A 25,868-nucleotide genomic window follows, 5' to 3' on the forward strand; every position below is an offset into this window, starting at 1 on the left:
TTGACTTCAAAGATGTTTATGCAAAGTTCTTAGCTCATTTCAGAATATCTAAAGGATTTAATGAGAAATGTTTAAGATGGAAGGCTTACTTGAGCTAGTGGCTACAAACGTCTTGATTAATGGGGTCCATAACTAGTCTTTATGAAAAAAAATTATACACTCCCAAAAAGAACCCTCATAAAAATTAAGTTAAATTAATGATCGATTTTATGAAATAGAGTTTTATCTTCTACGTAAAACAAATCAAGAGATAGATGATTAAAACACACATAAAAAAAAAATAGTGGCCTTTTTCATAAAGGCAAACAAAAGTTCTATTTGATCTCCGAATTTTATTTTTCTTGTCTTTCATCCCTATCCTTTTAGATTATTATTTTTTTATCATAAACTTTATTTTTTTTATCATGTCTCGATCCCTAAAGATTAAGAGAGGAGGGAGACAGTCAACAAAAAAGTTAAGAAGAGAGAAAGCTATCAGGTGGTCGGATTCTAACCATTGATAACTTTGATTTTGTGTTTGATTTTAAGAAAAGAACTTAATGAAAATGGTTTTCACCTTTAATGATGTCAATAAAAGTAGATATAGGCTTAGAAAGTTTTTTTTTTTGTTTTGTTTGGTTTGGGTTTTTAAGAATATTTGAAGGTGTTTAAAGGTTTTTAATATGGTTATTAAGCTTTTTGTGATGATTTTTTAAAGTATTTTCAAGTGAAAATAGATGAAAATTTGATTTTTGAGGTCCAAATATATTGGTTTTTGATTTTTGAACCACTAGAGGTGGTTGGAGCTTGAACTAGGCAACAATAAGTCATTTGTCTAGACAAGCAACATGTTTTAATGTAGATTAAAAAAATGAACGGCAAGTTATTTGCTTCTTTGGAAGAAAAAAAGGCACCGAGCTTTTTTTAAATCTAGGTGCAAGAGTTTGGCCTTCCAAACTTGTGCGCATAGCCTTTTAATTTTTTATTATTTTATAATAAAATGCTTTCCAATTAGGATTGTTACAATAAAATTTAAAAAATCCTCCAAATATGCCTTACTTTTGAAATAAGATTTGAGATTTTATGTTAAATTTTTCAATTAATTTATAAAACATCTATATAATCTAATACGCAAAATTTTATGTTAATGTTTTACATAATTTTATGAATATTCAATAAGAATAATTTGTTTTTTTATGTTAACTTTTTACATAATGTTTTCAAATTAATTATTTTTTTAACTCTTTTGTACTTCTACATCATAATTATCCATGATATTTTTTTTTATTTTTTTTATTGAAATTTACTTTTCATTCCATGTAAAGTTTTAATTTTTGAAATTATTCTTCTAATAAAAAACATAAGTTTTTTTGTAAAAAAAAAAATAAAACATGGATAAAGTGTTGTTTTAGGATTAAGGCAATATAAACACTTAAGAGGGAGGTGAAATAGGTATGCAAGGTAAAACTATAAATTAATTTTTTTTACCTAATAACATGCAATTTCAAACACTCAACAAAATGCAGAAGCAATAAACAATATAAATGCGATAATTAAAGAGTGAGAGTTTAGAAAGATTGCACCAAGATTTATACAGGTTCAGCAAACCACCTACTCCTTTCTTTGAACTTTTGTTCAAGAGTTTCACTATCACATACCGGTCTTCTTAGCAGTTGAGACCAAATTGTTACATGATCGTTTTGTGGGTGCAAGATCAAACTCAATCCTTCTATGGATTTAGAAACAAACTGTTATCTCTAATCTTTTTTATAAGTTAAAGACTAGAAAATCTTTCACCAATACTGGTTGAATAAAAAGTATGAAACCACTCAAAATTTTATCTCTATGAGACTTTCCCAGGTGTTTAAAATGTTATTTTCACTTTCCACAATATACTCTCTAAGTATAGTTGATTGGAATAACAATTAAGCTCTTTAGAAGGATTTTATCAATTCACACGTAACCTTATTTTTAAATTATTACAAGTTAAATAAGGATGTTATAGGTTGTTTTTGAGATGGAGTATGCTTGGATTTTTTCCATAGGAGTTCCACTCTTGTTTTGTTTTGGGCAAGGAAAATGCTATTTATAGGCTTAGAAAAGAAACTAGTCATTAGACACAATTTTCTGTCAATTGGCAAAATCGGTTAGACCATTTTATAATAGGTCAGACTGTTTTGAGAATTGATCATGCCTTTTTAGAGTCGTTCAGACCATTTTGAAGAATCCTGAAAATTTCTGGAAATTTTCCACAAATGGCTAGACCAGTTTGAGAAACAGTCCAATCGTTTCTCAAAATGATCAGACCATTTTGGCTATTATCTTGTCATCTTTAAAACAGTAAGACCATTTTAGCTATTGTCCAGATTTTATCTTATTTTTTTTGTTCTAGTCTTTTCTTGGTTTTCTTTGATTCTTTTAGGGTTGTTTAGGTTATGTGGGTATTATAAGGTGTCATAAACAAGTCTACTGTTATTTTGCAGAATCCTATTACAAATTTTATTATAGATTACTACAGTACTTTATCTAAAAAATTTAATTTGATCTTCAAAATTTTTATTTTTACAATTTGGTCCTAATTTATGTTTTCTCGCATTTCAGTCCTTGAAAGTTGAAAGAGAAAAGAGCAAGTCATCAAATAAAAAAAAATAAGAGAGAAACATTCGATCGACCACCCTCTTACCACACAAAAGATTGATCTTGATACCATTAGATTCTTTTTTAAGAGAAAAATTGTACAGGGGTAGTTTAGCTCTTTAATCATGCTATAAAAAATATATCAAAAATCATTAAAAAATTTAGATTCAATTTAATTTTGAGCTTTTTTGACTGATTATAAGGAGTTTGGGGGTTTTAGATTGGATTATTGAATTTCATATGATGTTTTTTGTGCTTTTCTTTGGCAAAAATATGTTCAAATTTGGGTTTTAGGATCTAAAATACCCCACTCTAATTTTTATGATCATCAAAGGTGGCCAAAATTAGTTGCAGAGGATTGTCTTCTATCATGGCGAACAACTTGTTATCTAGTCATTAAAAAAAAAAAACAATAGACAAGCAGTCATCCAAAATAAACGAAAGTGCACGTCTAGAACCACACCTGAGCTTTTTACAATATGCCATGGCCTTGACCTTCTAGGCCCACAGACACCTAGTTTTTTTAACAAGCTAGACGTGTGAGCTTAACATGATTCTTTTGGCCCTTCCCCTTTTTTTTTAGTTAGTTAATTAATTAATTTTTATTTTATAATAAAATTGTTAACATTATATATGAAAAATTACCTGATTTTGGTCATAAGTTTCAATTAAGATTAGAATTTCTTATGGTAATGTTAATAATTACTTTATGATATATAATATATATTAACCTAATATGCATAATTGTTTTTAAAAATTTGTTCATGAATATTTAATGAGAATAAAATTTCTTATTTGTTATTTTTATTATCAGGTTTTTTATATTAATTTTATCACATTAATTATTCTTTTAGTTTTTTTTATATGGTTGTGTTAAAATTGTTAAGACAAGGTTTTTGATCTTTTTATTGAAACTTGTTTATCATGATGATTTTTAAAAAAAATGCTTATAATAAAAAAAAAATATATTATCATCAAAATAAAAAGAAATGCTTTAATAAAGAATAAACATTTTGATTAAAAGAATGCATATTCTCTTCTCAATTTAAATTATTTAAATTCTTATAAATATTTATTCTAGTTGACTTGAATTTTTATTCAAAAAAATCATGCTACTTATAAAGAAGATATTTTTTATAAAAAGAAATGCATCAATAAAAAAAATTACTATGAAAATATATTTTTTCTTTTAGAATCATTTGTTTTATTGTGAATATTTACTTTAAATACTATAAAATTTAAATATATAAAAAAAATTCTACAATAATATAGCTCGTCAAACCGACAATCTAGCTTGTCAAATTTATACACTCAATGAAAAACATATTTTGGACTCATTTCTCATGTTTTTTTTCGTTTTTTTTTTTGTTGAAATTAAAACATATCCTTAATTTGTTTTTAAAATTTTGAATTAGGAAAATATCCCACAAGTTTATTTGGTCAAAAGAAAAAACCGTTTACAGTTGAGGTTCCACTTCCAGCAAGAGGAGAAAGAGAAAGAATATCCTTGTACTAGTAGTTGTGACTTGGTAGTAGAAAACTTGTACTAGTACAAGAGAAAACCAAAAGGCTATTAAGCGTTAGGAGAAGATCATGTTGTTAACTGTGAGAGAAGCATGTCCTTGCTCGCCAATTAGCTTCAACCTCTCTCGTATCAATCCCACAAGAGCCTCTCAAAGACTCAAAACATCAGTTTGCAGAGCCAGCTTCTCTGTCCAGCCAAAACCCAACACCAAGTCGTGGAACACTACCCTTAACGCCAATAGGTACTTCTTTTTGCTTTTTCAGGGACACCCTTTTGTGTTTTTTCACTTATTATCTTGTCATTTGGTTCTTTAAAGTTAGATTTCTGTACCTTTATCCAAAATGGGCTTTGTTTGTTTGTTGGTAATTTGGTCTCTCTTTACGTCAATTTGTCTGTCCCATGCATTGCTTGGCAAGAGGAATAATAATTTGAAAAAGCTTTTCTTGGTTTCTTGAGCTATAGGTGGTGGTGATGTTGTTATTCAATATAAAAAGCTTTCTGATCGCGTTATGGTTCTTCTATTGTGTGTGTGTGTATGTGTGTGTGTTTGTCTGGATCGAATGGACATTTAGGAGAAGCGAGGGAAATGAAAATTGTTCATAATAGTACTACGGGTGCTGGGTGTAAACCAAAAGAACCCAAATTGAAAAAGCAAGGTGCATATGTTCGATCAAAATTGGAGATTGAAATGAATCGATAATCGCTAGTGTTGTATAACGGCGATACTTTCTGAGAGGTTTAGACACGAGCAGCTAGAAGTTGTTCAAAACCAATGTCAGTTCAACTTGGTGTGCAATGTTGATTTGTGAAAGGCCAGGTTTATCTGCTAAGATTTCGTACTGAAATGTGCAAGAAATTAGCTTTTTTAGGTCAACAATCCTGCAGTTTCTTGTAGCCATCAAAGTGGGGGTTGTTTGTAGGAGAAACATAGTGTTTGTACTTAAAAACTTCAAATAACTCCCCTCTAACTAGGCTTGGTACCATCCCCTGTTATGATTGAAGATGTTCTGCTTGATTTTCGTTCTTACTTCCATAATTCCCATTTCCTCCTTGGAAATTAAGCAGCATATTTCTGCATTTTGAAAAATCAATCATTACATGTCTTAAATGGAAGCTAAGGTGATGTAGCTCCTAGTTTCTGTCATTGTTCTTTGAATCAGGCAAACCATACTCTTACCGAATTTAACTTTTACTGCCTAGTTTAAGGCCTTGAACTTTTCAATTCAGTAAGCTCTAAAGATGTCTACGTTTTAATAGGTGTTTTTTCATTTGGAAATTATTCCATTCAAAATTTCCCCACCTAACATTTTTCTATAAATGTTTAGTTTTCTGTTGTTGTAATCTCTCTCTCTAGCTGACTTGAATTCCTTTGTAACCGTGATTGCTCCAGTTTTGATCCCTTGGGTATTAATTCAAATGTACCATCCAGTCTAAATGCTTCCTGGGAAAGTCTTCTAGCCTTCTTATCGCCAATATTTGAGAGTGCTTCGAGTACAAAAAAAGATAAGCGAGGAGTTGCAGGTCTGTTTCTGGCTTAATGTCTTATGATATTCAAGTTGCGAATGTATTTTTTATCTCCTAGCAATTAAGTGGGATGCTTTGACTCTTGGCAGCTGCAATCGAGGACAGTTCCATTGATTTTGGCGATTTCTTCAAAGGCCCATTACCAGGAAAATTTCTCAAGCTTTTGGGGTTTCTGGCTCTATCCCGTCTTGGGATATATATACCCCTTGGTGGGGTAAATCAGGAGGCATTCGCTGGAAATTTAGATCAGAATAGCTTATTGAGCACTTTGGATTCATTTTCTGGGGGAGGCATTGGTAGACTTGGAATATGTTCACTAGGAATTGTTCCCTTTATCAATGCCCAGATTGTGTTTCAGCTTCTTGCTCAAATTTATCCCAAGTTGCAAGATCTTCAGAAGAGAGAAGGTGAAGCAGGAAGAAAGAAACTTCTTCAGTATACTCGGTATGCTTCAGTTGGTTTCGCTATAGTACAGGTAAGCAGCTCAATGATCACCTGAATAATGTGTTAGCTAACATGAACCTAGATTCATCACATAACCCGCCAAGTGTTGTTCCAAAAAAAAAAATGTAAAGTTTTGTTGTTGCTAAAATTTGTGATTGTCATATATATTTAGGTCATATCTTTTGTTAAGATGTGAAAAGAAAAACCATTAACACATCTATTAGTACTTCAGTCAACAAAGTTATAGTTGTGAATTATGAGATCAATTTATTGCAAAGTAATTTTCGGAGTCTGAATATACAAACTAGTAGCATATTATAAGTACTTGTCATATAGCAGCATCACGTATCTGTCTGTGAAGGTGTTGAACATTAAATATCTTGCATTTGAGACTCTTAAAAACAGTTGATGTTCTCAACAGAGTACCTGGAAATGTATTCTACAAAATGATGCCAAGTTATTTTTTGTTTTCCATGACAGGCAATTGGTCAGGTTCTTTACCTCCGTCCTTACGTTGATGACTTTAACACACAGTGGGTTCTAACATCTGTTACTTTATTGACACTTGGCTCTGTGTTTACAACTTACATTGGAGAACGAATCTCTGATCTAAAACTTGGAAATGGTACATCTCTTTTGATATTTACAAGTATTATTTCCTACTTGCCGGCATCTTTTGGTCGGACTGCTGCAGAGGCATTTCAGGATGGTAACTATGTTGGACTTGGCACCATCATCTTTTCGTTCTTCCTATTAGTTCTTGGTATTGTCTATGTTCAGGTAATTGTTAACCAATTTTTTGATAAAACTTGATTTTGTGGAAGAAACAAAATGTTAATGAATATTACAACAAAGGATTTCAGGAGGCAGAAAGAAAGATTCCACTCAACTATGCCTCAAGATATACCAGCAGAAGTGGTGGGCTTCAAAAATCTGCTTATCTACCCTTTAAGGTTTGTATTTTATGCTCTTGTATCATGTATTTTAAATTCTACGAGTTTGAAATCTTTGATTTGATTCATTCCTATTCAGAATGCTTTGTTGGTCAATTTCCTGATATGTACCTTTATTTTCAACTAGGAGTAATTAACTAGTCATTTTCTCAGACTGAGACAAAATTAAGAACAAAGTCCCCAAATTTTGATGTTAGAACTATGCCAATGTATGTGTATCTATGATTGGGTATACCCATTGACCTGACTTTGATATGATATTTTGCCAATTAAGCATATCAACTGCATGGGTTCTGTCATTCATGATGATAATCTTCATAACAGAGTGCCTCAAATGGGTTCCTCTGTCAATTCCAAAACTTATAAAACTTCAGCTATCATAAAAGTAAGAGCAGCTAGATGCTCACTAATGAGACCATTTGAAGGTGAAATTACCTCTTCAACTTGAACAGATAAAATTATCCATGGAAGATGAGGGGAAATGCCATACCTCTTTCTTTGGGAGGATCAAGGGTCAAAAGCCTGGCTTTTTTGGAAAGGAGGAATACAAATTGTTTAAAAATCCTTCTCTGGAGACATTATCTTTGGAAGAACAATTTTAGCTTGTTACCCACTTGCTTTTACTGCTTGTGTATAAAGAGAGGCAATCGGTGATGAATTCATGCATTCTACATCTCCCCTTTGCACCCTTGGATCTCTTTCAGAAACAATCAAGCTAATCTCATTTGATTTCCTGTTTGTGCAGGAGTGTCTTGTTTTTCTTGTTACTTGTATTTTCTTTATTTTTCTCGGTAAAGTTCTCTTCTTCCGTCGAAAAGAAAAAAATTATCATCTTATTACTTTCATAATTTCCCCACATATCATCATTGGGTTCTTGCTCTTTGCGAAATTGGTGTTACCTTGAGCCTCTTACTATTAGATTAGTTTTAGCTCTCTAGAAAAGAGGGAAAACAGAGACCATGCTGTTACTTCAGCTTTGTTAGTTCAACTTACAGAACTCTTATTCTCCAACTCCCTAACAGTGAGAAATAACAAACATTATTGAATAATGTTTGATGATAGTATGTTAATCTATGACCTCAATAGGACTACCTTCGACATTCAAAAGTTAAGGCTGATGATTTGTCTTCCAAATATTTTTGTTCTGTGAAACTTATGCATGATCTCACCACCTTAAGTTATGAGCTTGAGCATATTCCCACAGCATAGGATGTAATACAGAATCCAGTGTTGAAAGAAGCCTGGGGAGGAAATGAAGATGATTATCAGACAATTCACATACTATGTTATGTATCTTGCATGCGCACTTCTTTTAATTGAGTTGTGATGAGATGGCTTCCTGTGGTTGTATGTCTTCCATTCAGGTTTAATTCGTCTTTATTTTCATATCATGGTTTCACTGAGCAGGTAAATAGTTCTGGGGTGATGCCAATTATCTTTTCTACATCATCATTGGCTCTTCCTGGCACCCTAGCGCGGTTCACTGGAATATCTGCACTGAAGAAAGCTGCATTGGCTTTGAACCCGGGAGGTGAGCATTTGCTATTTTGGCTGCTCGTGTTAAAAATGACAGGATGATAGTTGATTGGAAACAGTTTCTTTGCACTAACAAAATTATTGATTATCAACCTAGTTGAAATGAGTCTTACCTAGGTTTTGGAAGCTATTTTTCTCTGTGCTCATTTGAGGGCCTTGTCATGGTGCTTAAATTGCTCAAATACTCTTGACTGTTTACCATAAACTCTGCTTACTTCCAAACCAATTCAATGTTTATGGTAGGATGCTGTGCTCTGTCTTCCTTCCTGTCTTAGTATGGTGATTGAGTCATCTGATTCATGGTTACCTTAGGGTGGGGTAGGATGGGTGGCTGTTTTTCTAGCCTCTTATTTTACTTCAGAGTTGTAATGTTGTGTAATCCAAGAACCAAACTATTGATAGTAACTGCATGAGATGGAATAAAAGAAAATAGAAGAAAAGAATTTGCCATCAATAACTTTCATCTGGTGGATTCTGCTTTCTTTGTCGGTGTAAAACAAATAGATCTTGTTTAAACTAACTGGATAAATGTTTGCAGGTTCTTTCTATCTCCCAACCAATATCCTATTAATAGCGTTCTTCAACTATTATTACACCTTCCTTCAATTAGACCCTGATGATGTGAGTGAACAGTTAAAGCGCCAAGGTGCATCAATTCCACTTGTACGACCGGGTAAAAGTACCGCTGCTTTTCTTAAAACAGTAAGTTTTTTTCTTTCTTATGAAATGTGTATTGTTTGCATTATAAACCTGAATGCTGAATCGATATATGAACCATACACGAAACATGCTATCATGACTAGAACCTCAGGTATTTGTTACATGAATTCTAGACCATACTATCTGATACAGGAGTTTGGATTGGTGCATCTAATAATTGACCTTGGGGTATACATCAAAATGGTCAATTACTAAGCAATCTTAGTATTTATCATATGAAGTAGTCAATCGCATAATCTACAAATGTTCTACTTCTTAGGTTCTTTTAATAATAAAAAATAATCTCACCTCTCACCCTCTTCTTTTATTTGCTTATTTTGAACCGTATGAACTCTTCTGACCAGTTTCATTCACTAGTTCTTGGATGTTCGATAGAAGCAGACCTGGTCTTTTAGTGATCAACCTCCTTGCTACACCTTTGTATCAGTGATCTCTTTCTGTGGAATTGCCTATGTGATTACTATGTTAACCATAATGGCCCCTTTCGTTTCCATGGATGTCTAGACACCCCTTAATATATTTTATGCATAGCTGAACCACCTTTGGAATAGTGTTCCACAAGAGCTACTACATAAGCCCTTTCATCTCTACTGTTCCAGAATCCAGATAATCCTTTTCACTGAGGGCTACATAAAGTTGATCGTCTAATACTATGCAGAAGCTGCTAGAAGATTTTATCATTGCATGTGTAAAGTTTTAGTGCGAGCCTTTAGTTTTGTTGAGCTAATGATTCTTGGACTCGGTATTTATACTAAAATGGTTGTCATACAGGTTCTTAGCCGCATATCTGTTCTGGGTTCTGCCTTTTTGGCTATCCTGGCTGCTGGTCCTTCTGTGATTGAACAAATCTCACACTTGACTGCATTTCGAGGATTTGCTGGCACTTCCGTCCTGATTCTTGTTGGTTGTGCAACAGACACTGCAAGAAAAGTTCAAGCAGAAATAATATCCCAGAAGTACAAGAACATAGAGTTTTATGACATTGACAGGTATGGTCCATAAAAGGATGACAAAGAATGGGAAAGACAGGTCTTTGGATTGTATTCTAGGGACATGGCGCAGTATGATCACATTTCATCTGAGATTTCATGCGATATGTAGCTTGCCATTTTGTATCTAGGTTTCTGGCCTGTGTATTTTTCCTTTTTTATTATTGATTTAGGATGTAACTTGTACATAATGCTGCATCACGGCCGGAATCACGTCAGAGTTCCCTAATTTTAATATTTTCTAAGAACATAACCTAAAATGCATTCACATTTTTTCCTTACTAGTTTCTGCAGTGCAGGCAATAAAAGACATGAATTGCCGAAGTTTTTCGTTTCTCCAGAGTTATGCCCCCAGCATTTGTACCATGGTCATTCTTGTAGCTTGTCTTTGGCATTTCATGAAGAGACTTCATCTGACATAACTAGTTTCTAAATCAATCAACAGCTCCCTGTTTCTGTCAAAATTTTTAGTTCCATTTTGAAATAACACGTGGCTGTGTTTGAAAACAGTCCACTCGAGCAGCTCTAAGTCTGAAACGTGACATTAACCTGTCCAGATTGATCATAGCCACCATTATAAATGGCACTTTGAAGTTTGTCTCACAGCACGAACTGGCATTTACCTGACCATATTTAATTATACTCAAGAGGATGTGGTCAAATATACAAATGATACAAGCTTAAGTCCGTGTATTTTGCAATCCATGGTACAGCCAAATGGATACAAGGACCAATTTGAAAGATAGCTAGAGCAAGCAAATTCCATGGCTCATTAATCACCTCTGATGAGGGCATAATCTAAATAAAATATACAATTACCGGACCAATTCTAGAAAATCCAATCCCACCCCACTGGTCTCCTCCCTCACGTACGAGTGAGACCTTGGATTCCATCAGGTGGAAAGTTCTCTGACAAGCATCTGAAACTAATTTGACCATAGTAGAGACACTAGTTGGTATCATATATTAGACTGCTTCAAACACTAATCAACGTCAGATGAAAAGTCAGGTTCCTCGGGCTTCGGTAGTTTTGGCATCTCAACATCCTTGATCTTTTGAGCACCTCTCCTTGTGTTGGCAGCGAATCTGGAAGCTAGTATTGTGACCCCAAGGTTCAGTTTTGCCTGGGAAGGATTTGAACGATCTGAAAAATGAGCCTCATCCTCTTCCTCAGGTTCAGTAGCCTCTCTCTCATTCAATGCAAAGGATTCTGACATGGTGAGATTGTTTTCCACCATCCTTTTCTTGTGCCGACGCCAAGCAGCCTGTATGAAGCAGGCTGCCCATGTCCTCCAATGATGTGAATGATATCGGAATGTATGCTGCAGCCTCTTGCTATGGAGGCGTCTAAATTGGTTGGCAACAAACTTGAGATCTTCTGCTCTCAATACAAAAGCTTCAACTTCATTTAGAGCCTTGACTGTTCGTGTTGATGATGGCAAGTTGAGGGATGATTTTGGATGCAAAGCCCATGAAAGTAGCTCCTCTCCACAAAAATCCCCAGGTTTCAGCATGATAGAATTAAAGAAACCTGTCCTGCCACCGTTGGTAGTGGAACTCTCCAGTTTGCCTCTAATAACAAATAACATTTCTGTCACAGGATCACCCTCACGAACAATATACGTGCCTTCAGTGCTCAGGGAAGAAACTAGACGCTCACATATTGCATCAAGCAGTTGATCATCCATCTGTGAGAAAAAGGGCACCTAGAAACAAGAAAAGCAATTGGATTATAATGCTAACAGAGTGAACTGAATTGATTACCATATCCAATCAAGGTTTATCAACTTATGGAAGCATAATCAGATTATGTACAGAATCAAAATCAAGATTCAAGACTCAAGACCCAAAAATTAATATCTAAAGCAGAACTTCCTAGGAAAAAGATGCATTTGATTGATGAACATATTGATGATTTTCTACTTGACATACGTCCATCTAGTACAATTCCCTAATACTGTTTGTGAAAAACTGCATTCAGGACCTCACAATGATTAATTCATAGAGTATAATAAAGAAAGAAACCCATGCTCAAATCAGAGAAGAAGGCTCATATATAACAAAAGTCAAACTAGAACATAAAAGCCATCATGAAATTCCACTCTGAAATACCTATGCAGCTCAGCACCCTATATCGGGGCAGAAATGACTAAAGACAAACAGACACGAGTGTTTTCACCTCTAAAAGATTAAATATTCAGATAGAGACATACACGTCGAACAAGGTCCAAACATAGGTGGCGCTGGATATCACGTCTAAGATCAGCAGGTAGGCCACGTAGTATGGATTCTTCATTGACTCCTCGAGTTGCAAGCCACTTGTATTGAACAAAACGTCGAACCCGTTTCCTCAGATCTTCAGGGAGTTGGCGATGCTTCATCCATTCCTCAGTATCTCTTCGCTTGAGTCTCCATTCTTCCAGTCTCACAGTGAGAGATTGAAGATATGTCTACGTCATAAAACAGATGTGAAATCATTAAACCAGGTCATAAAGTAATAAATATAAATGCTGCCAGTAGATTATTATCCAGCCAAAGTAGGATAACACGAAATACTTAGAGAGGCAATCTTTATTCTTCAGAACTTCTGCATGAAGAGACCATTCATTCGCCTTCAACTTGCAATATCTTGATAACAAGTGAAGACTTTGCACCAGAAAAAAGGCTCTTTAAAGTAACAGATAAAAGATTAACACAAGGGGGGTCCATTTGGCTTTCAAAAGTTTGTTCAAAAGTTTCTTTAAATATTTAGTTGAGACAGAAAGATCAAGGCAACATCAAAAGTACTAAGCTATGAAAAGAGGGGCGAAAAGGATTTAGCAGTGGTACTAAAATAGAACCTGACAAGATGATATCTTATCTCTTACTAAAGCAATTGGTAAACAAGGACAGACAAAGAAGAGAAAAGGTTCATCACAGGTCAATCAGTCAAAGACATATATTGGAAGATGGTAGCGTGGCTTCTGAATTCTAAATGAAGTTCATCACAGTCATGAAAACCATCAAGTGGGTCCCAGAAATACCTCGACATATGAGACAAGAAAATTACTAAATAGCAATTATAGTTGACAGCCTGCCTTCCCACCTCCTAATTAAACATTGAAGATGATATACTGCATATTGTTTATACTAATAAGATGGAACAAGTTTGGGAACAAGAAGAAGGAGAACTTTAGCAAACGCCATGAAGAGATGTCTTCAAAGTTCAGAAAAAAGAAAGAAAGAAATACCAGGAAATGGAAAAGTCAGACAAAAAGAGAAAGCAAGTTGGAAGATTGAGAGGTGGAAACTCAAACATAAAGCACTAATGATACCTGCATATTGCCAATCAAATGGGCAAATAAAACAAGACCCAAGATTGAAATGAGTACGGCAAATGATGTCTCCCCAATAAATGTGCTAGTTGACAAATTCTGTCCATATGAACTGAAATAAGAAAGTATAAGACATTAGCTACCATAGCCCATGCTCACATAAGTTTCTTAATTTTTGAGTTTAGAGAATACATTAAGATAGCAAATATTTAGTCAATTATCTGGTACATCAAATGTTCTATTCAACAATAATAAGCATCTTGTCGTATTCCAATATGATTTTCAAAGTTGGGGACCTAGGTGTCAGATTTTAAAAGAATAAAAAAAATCTAAACATTAAAAAGGCATAATTAATCCGAAAAACTACAGTATGGCCACTTCTTCCAGATAACCAAAAGAACAGGGAATATCAAGCCATCAATCAACACACTGAAGCAGTTATTTTGATATTCAAATGCTACCAGAATGCATTCTACTCATTCTAACATCCAGTTCCTCTGTTTGTGGTATGTAGTTGAACTATGTGCTTGGGTTTTTTTTACACTCTAAATACATGTTTCATAACATACTTACAGTATTCTGTCTAGGGATGAATGGGGTAAAGTGAGGTCTACACTCCTGACTGCCCTTTTATCACTCCTTAGCTTCAATTTGACCACATATTTGTTCCAGTATGCATTCTCTCCAGTTAATCAAAACTTTTCTTTGACTATGACTCTCTCCCTATTGCGTCATGTGCAGATGGTGTGGTTCATGAGAGAAGTCAAAGGCCAGATTTGTGGCAAATCTCAAACGGTGTTCCAAGCCATATAGATGAAGAGGAATAAGAGACCTTTTCTTTCTTCTTCTTTCAATTTACTGAAAACTACAACGCACGCACATTCCCTATGTAATGAGGTTACCTTTTCCCCTTAAATTGTCAATATATTAAATTATATCCAAATTATATTTAAAATAAATCAATTAATTAAACCAGTAACATATATTGTGGAAATCAGTCTCAAAATCAGTTAGGATCTTAAAGAAATCTTAGTATATATGGTTTAGGAAAGAGAATCTGGTATAACTATCCAGATTCTCTAGATTATTGCTTTCTAGTGTAGTGTAGGATACTTTCCTATCTAGTATTTATTTCCTGTTTTGAGGGTTAGTAGGTTAGCTTCTCTTCCCTATTTATTGTACAAACATACTGCTAGTAATATGAAGAAAAGAGAAAGACTTCTCTCAAAATTCTTCATGGTATCAGAGCCTACTCTTGAACCCTAATCTGTTTCTCTAAGGCATGGCAACAGCAGGACAAAGCTCTCTCTCTGAGGTGACCTCACAGCCAGGAACAGCCTCTTATGGTAGCCTTTCAGGAGGCACTGAAGGCACATCACACCAAATCACAGGACACAAACTCAATGGATATAATTATCTTCAATGGTCATCATCAGTCGTGATGTTTATTTGTGGAAAGGGCAGAGATGACTACCTCACAGGGGATATCATCATACCAGAAAAGAATGATACCATGTTCCGAACATGGAAGACTGAAAATCATATGGTAATGTCATGGCTGATCAATTCAATGACCAATGAAATTGGAGAAAATTTTCTCCTATATGGAACAGCAAAGGAAATCTGGGAAGCAGCAAGAGAAACCTACTCAAGTTCTGAAAATACATCAGAACTATTTGAGATTGAGGCAATGTTACATGATCTACGCCAAGGAGAACTTTCTATTACTCAATACTTCAACACTCTCTGCCGTCATTGGCAGCACCTAAATATGTTTGAAATTCACAGCTGGAATTGCCCTGAAGATACAGTCCTATATATAAGAATTGTTGAGCAGAAAAGAACTTTTAAATTTCTTCTTGGGCTCAACAAGAACCTTGATGAAGTCAGAGGAAGAATAATGGGAACCAAACCTCTTCCAAATCTCAGAGAAGTATTCTCTGAGGTTAGACGTGTAGAAAGTAGAAAGAAAGTAATGATAGGACCTCACAACTCAGCTCATATAATGGAAGGATCTGCCCTTGCTGCTCGAGGCTATTCAAACAGCAACTATGATAACCGACAGAGGAAAGGAAGACCCTGGTGTGATCACTGCAACAAACCAGGACATGTCAAGGAAAACTGCTGGAAGATTCATGGCAAACCTGCTGATTGGAAACCATCAAAATCAATAAATGACAAAGATAGACGTGCCCACAATGTTATCTTAGATAACAACTGAGATAAGAACACCATTCTGCCAACAGAAACAAGTCCTTTCAGCAAGGAACAGCTTGAGATCTTACAGAAACTCTTCAGTCAGAATTCACTATCTCAACCAAGTATGTCAGCCTCTGGTTCTGGATCTGGTCTGTCAGCACAAAAAGGTAAATTTTCAACAGCCCTTACTGTTAGTAAGAAACACTCAAGCCCTTGGATCATCGACTCCGGAGCATCAGACCATATGACAAGAGATGCCACTCTTCTTAATGAATACAATCGGTGCACTAATAATTCTACAGTCCGTATAGTTGATGGGTCTTCCTCCCAAGTAAAGGGAATAGGGCTGAGTAGACTCTCAAGGGACATGATCCTAAACTCTATTCTCCATGTTCCTAACCTAGACTGCAACTTACTCTCAATTAGCAAATTGACTCGTGACCTTAATTGTGTTGCTAAATTCTTTCCTCATTTGTGTATATTTCAGGATTTGGATACGGGGAAGAAGATTGGCAGTGCTAAGATGTGTTCTGGGCTCTATCTGCTCAAAAGTGAGATTCCTCTAAAGCAAACTCGAAACAGAAGCTATGTATCATCCAAGGGTCAATTAGCTTTAAATTTTCATGTCAATAAAGATAGTGAAGTTCTGTTATGGCACTATCGTCTTGGTCATCCAAACTTCATGTACCTTGAAAAGTTGTTTCCATCCTTCTTTTCCAATAAAAGCTCACAATCCTTCAAATGTGAAATATGTCAACTCTCTAAACATGTTCGTAGTAGCTATCCCACCATTTCATATAAACCATCACATCCATTTGCAATGATTCATAGTGATGTATGGGGCCCCTCACAAGTGCACAATATAACTGGAACTCGGTGGTTTGTCTCCTTTGTTGATGATCACACTAGATTGACTTGGTTATTCCTTATGAAAGAAAAATCTGAAGTCAGCCAGATTTTCCAAAACTTCCATGCCATGATACAAACCCAATTCCAGACTAAAATCCAAATCCTAAAAAACTGATAATGCCAAAGAATATTTCAATTCTAGCCTTAATACTTATTGTCTAAATCAAGGCATTATCCATATAAGCTCTTGTGTTAACACTCCACAACAAAATGGAGTGGCTGAAAGGAAGAATAGACATCTGTTGGAAGTTGCTAGATCCCTTATGCTCTCTACTCATGTGCCAAAACAATTCTGGGGAGAAGTTGTACTCACAGCAACTTATCTCATCAACAGAATGCCTTCCAGAGTTCTAAGCTTCAGAACTCCCAGCCAAGTCCTTCTACAAGCCTTTCCACACACCAAACTACTCTCTTCCTTAGACCCTAAAGTATTTGGCTGCTCAGTGTTTGTTCATATACACCATAGAGGAAAATTAGACCCTACCTCTCTCAAGTGCATTTTTATAGGATACTCTCCACACCAAAAGGGTTATAAATGTTACTCTCCTGTTCTCAAAAAGGTCTATACCTCTATGGATGTCACATTTTTTGAACACCAAGCATATTATCCCAAGTCTGATCTTCAGGGGGCAACCATGAGAGTATCAGAATTGGTATATACAATCTGATCATGTAATTAACTCAGGAGACAACCAACAGAGTCTTGTCCAAAGTCATTTGAGTCCTTACACTACACCTCCAACCTCAATCCAATCAGTCCCAGCACCACCAGCCTTAGTCCAATCTCCTGACCAGATTCATCCTACACCAAAACAGATCACAAATCATGAGCTTCTTACTTATTCTAGAAGGAAAAAACTTGGAAAGGAGATAGAGCACACAATACCTCTTGCACATGACCAAGATTCAGAATCAAGTCCAGATTCTGCCCCAATATACTCGGGTATGGAAACTTCTGACTGTGAGAATACTGCCTCTGTTATTGACGATTCAAATATTCCAATTGCTTTGAGAAAGGGTGTTAGATCATGCACAAGTCATCCCATCAGCAAATTTGTTTCATATGAAGGGTTATCACCAACCTATCATGCATTTGTTTCAGCCATTGACAGTGTACAGATTCCTAAGTCTATTGAAGAAGCTCTCAAAGATTCAGGGTGGAGAAAGGCAGTGAGTGATGAAATCAGTGCCTTAAACAAGAATAGAACTTGGGAAATTTCTGAACTTCCACCTGGAAAGAAACCAGTTGGGTGTAAATGGTTATTTACTATCAAACATAAGGCTGATGGAAGTATTGAAAGGTTAAAAGCTCGTCTGGTTGCAAAAGGGTTTACTCAGTCCTATGGAATAGATTATCAAGAAACATTTGCTCCAGTGGCCAAACTTAATACAATCAGAGTGCTTCTATCCCTAGCAGCTAACCAAGACTGGCCATTACATCAACTAGACATCAAAAATGCTTTCTTTAATGGAGACTTGGAAGAAGAAGTATACATGGAGATTCCTCCAGGACTAGAAACATCCTCTAATTTCAACAGAGTATGCAGACTGAAAAAATCACTATATGGACTCAAGCAATCCCCTCGGGCATGGTTTGACAGATTTACAAAGACAGTAGCACAGTATGGATATTCCTAATGCCAAGCAGACCACACACTGTTTGTAAAAACCTCTCCAGAAAAGGAAATAGCAATCCTAATAGTATATGTGGATGACATCATCTTAACTGGGGATTATGAGGAAGAACTGGTGAGACTGAAGATACTCTTAGCCAAGGAATTTGAGATCAAAGACCTTGGGTATCTCAAATACTTCCTTGGCATGGAAGTGGCAAGGTCAAGGAAAGGTATATATGTTTCTCAACGAAAATATGTCTTGGATCTGCTAAAAGAAACAGGAATGCTTGGATGCAAACCTGCAGACACTCCAATGGATTCAACAAAGAAGATAGGAGCAGAAAATGATAGTATACCAGTGGATAGGGGGAGATATCAAAGACTTGTGGGTCGACTCATCTATCTCTCACATACCAGACCTGATATTGGCTTTGCAGTCAGTTTTGTAAGCCAATTCATGAACAACCCGACAGAAGATCATATGGCAGCAGTTAATAGAATCTTGAGGTACCTAAAAATGACTCCTGGTAGAGGCCTTCTATACAAGAAATGTGACAGCAGAAATATTGAAATCTACACAGATGCAGACTGGGCAGGAAACATTATAGATAGGAGATCTACTTCTGGATATTGCTCCCATGTTTGGGGAAATCTAGTAACTTGGAGAAGCAAGAAACAACATGTGGTATCTAGAAGCAGTGCAGAATCTGAGCTGAGAGCTCTAGCTCTTGGTATCTGTGAAGGGATGTGGATACACAGATTACTTAAATAACTTGGCTTGGAATCATTGACACCTATCCAAATGCATTGTGATAACAAGCAGCCATAAGCATAGCAAAGAATCCAGTTCATCATGACAGGACAGGCACATTGAAATAGATCGACACTTCATCACAGAAAAGATTGAGAAGAACATTGTTCACCTTACCTACACTCCAACAAGATCTCAGATTGCAGACATCCTCACCAAAGCTCTACCAAGAACTAATTTTGAAGAATTGAGTCACAAGCTGGGCATGTATAACATATACAACCCAGCTTGAGGGGGAGTGTGGAAATCAGTCTCAAAATCAGTTAGGATCTTAGAGAAATCTTAGTATATATGGTTTAGGAAAGAGAATCTGGTATTAACTATCCAGATTCTCTAGATTATTGCTTTCTAGTTTAGTGTAGGATACTTTCCTATCTAGTATTTATTTCTTGTTTTGAGGGTTAGTAGGTTAGCTTCTCTTCCCTATTTATTGTACAAACATACTGCTAGTAATATGAAGAAAAGAGAAAGACTTCTCTCAAAATTCTTCATATATCAAATAGATGTCGGAAAAAAGTAACCTTTTTCAAAGATAGTCCACATCAATACACCGATGTCTGACAATTGTACATGTTAATGCAAATTAGCATTGGGATATCTATATCATTTCTTCCATATAATTAAATAATAATAAACTGAATATTCTATTCTAGTATCATAATTGAGGCCATATAATATTTGGAAGAAGATCTTGCAATAGAGAGATTCAATCATGCAATGAAATTGAAACCAAATTGAGATACAAAATTCTGAATGTATGGTGTGTGCAAAAGTATACCTTAGCTGCTGTAAACCCCACCACAAGCAATACAAATACTTCTCAATAAAGTTGGAGGATACGACATTTTTTTTAACTGCATTTTCAAATATGCCATATTTGAACTCTATGTCATTATCAGGATCACAGTTCTTGAAAACACTTGTACCCCTTGCCCAGGCCTTGTGTTCGCCATCGTTAAAAGTATCACAATCCAGATAAGCGAGCAAGCATTTGACAGGACTATTTTCTTTTCTACATTGTGATTTCCAGCATGACGTATACCTATCAATTGATAGCAAATACCATGAAGCCCCTAAAACCTGCATAAAAAAGAGAAGTAATGATAAGAAAAAAAAATTGAAGTCGTAGCACTGGAAAAACCAAGCGTGTAGCAACAACAAGAAGACAAAATCAAACATACATGGCTGGCCAACATGTATAGTAGCAGATTATATGCAGCCCCAGCCCAAGCTGTCCTGGTAACCACTCCAGTTGCTTTAATAATTTCTGAGCTCAATGGAAAAATGAGATATAATCTGGGAACATATTGTAGCAGAACAATTAAAGCAAGGGCATTGTTCTTATGATCAGTTCGAGAGCTTCTTGTTGCTGGTATAACGAACCATATGACAATCTGCAGTAAATTTCAATCAATTATGCTTTCCTTTTATATAGGTCAGACTTATGAAACAGATGCGACTAAAAAATTCAACATTTACAAATTGAAACTAACAATAGTGCAGATGAGGAAGCTAAGCAGGTTTGCCTTCGTAATGTTTTCAGATGCAGGAATGTATTTCAAAAACAAGCAAGCAATAATACCTACGGATAGAAGTCATAAGAGAGGCAAATTTTTACTTCATTGCATGGTTTTCTGGCTTGTTTGAGTTTCTTTCATTTCCTCTCTAAAATGTTTGCCTGATAGAAACAGCAGGAAAGTTCACAAATGATGCCCATTGTCAAAGTAAACTCAGTTATAATTCACACCATCTGCCACACTATTTATTAATCTTGGAAGCCAAGATGCTGCAAGTCTTAAGCTTCTTCTAAAAAAACTGGTCTCTCCACAAACATCCCGGTCACCCTTCCCTGAAGAAAATAAAAGAACCCATAATACCTTGGCAATCTACTTATACCTCTGCAATTTAACCCACCATCAATTTGCTTTTGATAGTTTCCTTTTCCCATCCTGCGCCATTTTGGATTTTATATATATATATGAGATATTTTGAGATCAAATCATTCCCATAGCCAAACATATTTCGAGTTCACCTATTCAGCTTTTCTTGAATGCTGTCCTATTTCCTCGATGACACAGCTAAAGTTTTATGCTGCACGTGGCTGAAACATGTCTATTTGTAATCCATCAAAATCAAATAAAAGGGGTAGCTCACAAAACTCTAGCAGCACTGGTTGACAATGTACTAATTTCTAGAGGACAACATAAGCACAACTTTTCCATTTGAAGAGATGTGGAATGGGATTTCTGAATAATTGTTTCTCTGTTTCTATTTTACCATAATTGCAAATAAAAGCCAGCACTTGACCACATAACACTACCTATGCTTCTCTTAAATTTCCCAGAAGCCATATATGAAACCCAACTTTTCCATACCTTGAGGTGCAGAACAGACTTCTAAACACCACATGCTCTATGGGAGGATCGCTTCTACAAAGTTCAGATTGTTTTTCTGTTTCTGTTTTCCCATATTTCCAAATGAAAGCCAGTAAAAAACCACGTGACTCTCTTGTGGATTCTCTCAAATCTCCCTACAACTAGAAGGGTTATGACCTAATATTTCATCAAGTTCATTTTTCATTTCATTCGATGTCTGGTGAAATAAAATCCTACTTCCACTATTAATTTTCATTTACTATTTTCCAAATTCTCTTCCTCTGCTCTTACCATGTCTGATTGGTTTACAAAAAGAACACCAGAGACAAAGGAACACACTTGAGAAAGGATTGAACAACCAAAAAGATTGTTCAATTATCGGGATCATCATTTCCTCCATGATCCCCAAGAGCTCCAAGTGAAATCCACTCTTGTTCACTCTCTCCTTAACATCGACATGGAACTTGAATTATCTTCTACCCTTATTCAACTTTTCCAAATTATTCCTCTCCATTTATAAGGAAAAAAAACTTTTAGAACATAGAGATTTTAAGGAAGGAGACATATATATGTTAATTTCTACAAAGCGTATATAAATGTCAATAATAAGCATGTGAAACCAACTCCATTTAAGTAAATTGCATCGTTCAGGGCATTCTTTATTTGTAGATGACCCTATACAGTTTGTTTAATTTGTGCGTGGCTTTTGTTCTCTTCAAACGGGAGGGGCCCATTTGGTTGCCTATAGTTGAAGCCTCTGATATATTAGCATAAAGTAGAACCCTAGTGAATTATAGATAAAATCCTTCAGTTAAATGCTTTTGACTTTAACATCTATAACATTCAAGTAACTAACACAGATTCATATTCAAGGTGGAAAAGCTATGTTGTTTAAAAATTAGAATCAAGTTCATGTGGCGAGTATTATTATCAGAGCATTCTACATCTCTCCAAATTCTCTGTCTATTTTACTCTGGCCACTAGTCAAATTGAATCAACAAGGACCACAAGTGAAGTGTGCTTAAACTGTAGAACAACAATTATTAAAAAGTGATACCTGAGGGAGAGGCAGAGTAGCAATGAGATCAATGAAGAAGTCAGACCTAATATATCTCCTTGCAATCTTCTTTGGGTCCATGACGAGTTCACCCCTTCCAAAGACGCGAGAGCTTGGTGCAACATAAGCAGTCCTAAACTTTATAAGCATGTGCAACCAATAAAAAAGATCCGCAATAGTCCGAAAAAAGGTCACAACAATTCTCAACTTAAAGTCTGTATTCACACATGAAGATTCCCCTGCCCCTCCAACAGTGGGCAAGTAAAAATACAACGGATCAACAAAAAGTGCCATCAAGCATGAGAAAAGGAAAATCTTGTTCCATCGCAATACAATATCACTTCCAGGGTCAAGTATTCTCTGACGCCATGGGGCAAGGTCCTCTGGAAACACCTTAGACCTTCCAATTTCGGAATTTCCATTGAGTTTATTTCTACCACCCACAATCATATTGTCTGCTTTTAGCAATGAAGATGAGACCTTATCAACAGAAGATGACTTTTCTAAGCGTATCGGGTCATTTTTTCCCCACAGGATTTCTTTGTCATGTTTTCCATCAGAATAAAACCTACAAATTGTCGAGCCAAATTGTTAGTGGAAAATTCCAAACTGCGAATGCAATCCCATTAGCATTTCACCTAGGAACAGAAGTATACTTGTCAAGAAATGAACTTGAGCGAATAAACTGTTGACTTCAATAGTTAATTCAGCTTCTAGAATATTAAAGCTCAAGGTTTATTTCAACCAATTGAAACAAAAGATCTTGGCCTCCCCAGCAACCAAATAATGAAAGATCCAAACTTTACTAATTTTATCAGCACTTAAACAATTAAAAACAGCAGTTGTTCTTTACTGTGAAACAAAACTAGAAACATATTCCAAAAAATCACAAAATTCATATCAATTTGTTATCCAGCTCACTGTAAGGACGAAACCCCACCTATGCAAAAGAGTTCTATGAGCCTCCGGTAAAGCAGGAATTCAGGGTATTAGCAGCCAAACAAAGCATTTGCAGAGAAACAAACAGAACACACAAAAGCAAGATCACAAAACAATAAAAGAAACTTACATTACAAGCTTCTCCTTCTTCAACTCCATTAGCAAGAAAAATTAAAAATCTGATCTTTCCCTAAAACCCTAGCAAACCCATAATATCTTTTGGTGTACACTAACAAATCTGAACTACTGAAACCGAAGAGAGTGTTAGCTGGAGATGGGTGAGTGATAGATTTGGTTGGTGCTCTTTTCTGAGTCTTGACAATGAGGAATCAGACATTCACTGAGTTTAACAGACTGGGGTTTTTTGTTTTTAACCTTTGTTTATGCTTAGCTGGGAATAAATAATGGTGTCCAATTTGAGGAACCCTACAAGACTGTTGTTCAGTAAGAAAAAAGTTTGACCCATTAATATTTGTTTAATGTCGCAGCAGCAAAATTAAGATTTTAATTACCAACACCACCAATCAGCAACGGGCTCCCACTTGGGACACTGTTGTGCCTGAAAAAAAAAAGCGATTATGTTCTTTTTTACAGGAAAACAGTTGTGTAACACAACTGTTTTCCTGTCAAAAAGAACACAACTTGTGTTCACACTGAATTTGATCCCAGTTGGAACATTAGAAGTTAAGATTGTTTCTCTAAGGCCATAATTTCTTCGATTCATAGGCCCAATTTCAATGCTTTCAAACCACTCCTGTCTCTATTCTATTCTTGGAACCTTTCTGCTGACTCGGACTTAATCGTGTGTTGATAGCATTTTCAACAAATTTTTTTATTTTAAAAGCTCAATCAGTGAAGTGAAAAGTTTATATATTTATTTAATTAAATACGTAGAGAATTATTCATGCAATTGGAACAAATTACAAAACTAATTTTAAATCAATTAAAATTAATTATTTAAATTTGTGAATTGGATCATGAACTCAATCGAGTTAAATAATTTTTTTGTAATTTTTTATTTAATACCCTCGTAGGATTAAGAACTAATTAAATATTGAAGCATTTGCTTAAGATCATGACAAACCTACAAGTATTAAACTGAAACAAATTATGTTGTCCAATCAAAAATTAATAAAATATTAAATGATAAAATTAAAAAAAAAAGACAAAAACATCAATAAAAATTCTATTATGAATGATTAAATTGGTAAAGAATAATAAAAAAAAAAAGAGAAAAAAACCTAAGCATGGGACAAGTTGGCCTTGGAGCACAGGCTTAGAGCAGCTCATGCACCTGAGCCTGTTTAATTTTTTATTTTTTATGGGGTGGACAGCGTGTCATCCACCTTTAAGTTTTTTTAGAAAAAAAATAGCATGCAATGCGTTACCTACTTTGCCTACATTTCAACAATCAAAAAGTCAAGTTATAGGTGTTTTACATCCAAAAAATCTATTTTCAATCATTTTTTTTTATCCAAGAACACTCTTTACTCCTTGGAAAACCTATTCATGACCTTGGGGAACCCAAAAATTACACTGAAAACATGAAAAAAAATGAAAAAAAAAAAACTTCTTAAGCTTAAATCTACCATCTCAGGCAAAGTTAAAGGCAAAGAACACCTAAGCTAAATTCTCCTCGTTTAATAGAATACATTGACATCAAAATCACTCTTTTTTTCGTGGCTAGAATCGGTGTCAGCTGTGACTTTTTCTATCTACTTTCAGAATCCAACTACTCTCCCTCTCTTCTCTCAAATTAGAGACCAAGAAATAAGGAAATGAAGTCTTGTACCAAAATTAATTTTTTAAAATATTGAGAACCTAAAGTTTATAATTTGAAAGTTTAAGGACAAAGTAAACTTTTTATTCTAATTTTGAAACAACCCCTACTTTTCTCTATCCTTTTCACTGCTGGTAAACTGCAGAGACGGTCATGGCGCTGCTGCACGCCACAAATTACTAATGTAGCTTATGAGTTATGATAGTGAAGAACTCTGAGAAGCCCTCTGAGCCTCAATAAATTAGCTTTAATTGTCATCAATTTAGGTCTATAAGGGTATAATTAAAAAAATATATAGGGAAAAAATTCATTATAGCAATCCACAATAATATATTTTTGTGTGGATAATGGCATGGTAAATAGTGCTTTCACCTCGTCTTTTATATTATAGTTAATTGTTGAAAAATTAAAACATGATATTTAAACATAAATAAAATTGTTCTTGTTTTTTGGTTCAATTGTCTTCAAGCACCTTTTAGATGCTTATAGATTACATATTATTTATTATTCATGTTTGTTTGGTTAGTATCTTTAAGTAAAAAAAACGAATAAAAAAAGAAC

At 35.1% G+C, this 25,868-nt stretch overlaps 2 protein-coding genes across 2 annotated transcripts; one reads left to right on the plus strand and one right to left on the minus strand.

Annotated features, from left to right (window-relative positions):
- The first annotated feature begins 4,080 nt into the window (after positions 1 to 4,080).
- On the plus strand, positions 4,081 to 10,631 carry LOC7493346 (preprotein translocase subunit SCY1, chloroplastic). Its single transcript, XM_002324461.4, has 8 exons — positions 4,081 to 4,382; positions 5,532 to 5,662; positions 5,755 to 6,140; positions 6,590 to 6,889; positions 6,973 to 7,062; positions 8,470 to 8,593; positions 9,137 to 9,300; positions 10,090 to 10,631. The coding sequence occupies exons 1-8, from the start codon at positions 4,210 to 4,212 to the stop codon at positions 10,318 to 10,320; spliced, it is 1,599 nt and encodes a 532-aa protein (XP_002324497.2). The 5' UTR covers positions 4,081 to 4,209; the 3' UTR covers positions 10,321 to 10,631.
- Positions 10,632 to 10,920: 289 nt separating this feature from the next.
- Positions 10,921 to 24,082, minus strand: LOC7461611 (cyclic nucleotide-gated ion channel 17). The gene is made up of 7 exons (XM_024590772.2): positions 23,658 to 24,082; positions 22,589 to 23,156; positions 20,338 to 20,550; positions 19,935 to 20,236; positions 13,622 to 13,733; positions 12,521 to 12,757; positions 10,921 to 12,013 (listed from the first exon to the last, which is right to left on the minus strand). The coding sequence occupies exons 1-7, from the start codon at positions 23,684 to 23,686 to the stop codon at positions 11,291 to 11,293; spliced, it is 2,184 nt and encodes a 727-aa protein (XP_024446540.1). The 5' UTR covers positions 23,687 to 24,082; the 3' UTR covers positions 10,921 to 11,290.
- Positions 24,083 to 25,868: the final 1,786 nt, after the last annotated feature.

The sequence above is a fragment of the Populus trichocarpa genome, chromosome 18 (assembly GCF_000002775.5).
Source record: "Populus trichocarpa isolate Nisqually-1 chromosome 18, P.trichocarpa_v4.1, whole genome shotgun sequence".
Taxonomy (NCBI): Eukaryota; Viridiplantae; Streptophyta; class Magnoliopsida; order Malpighiales; family Salicaceae; genus Populus; species Populus trichocarpa.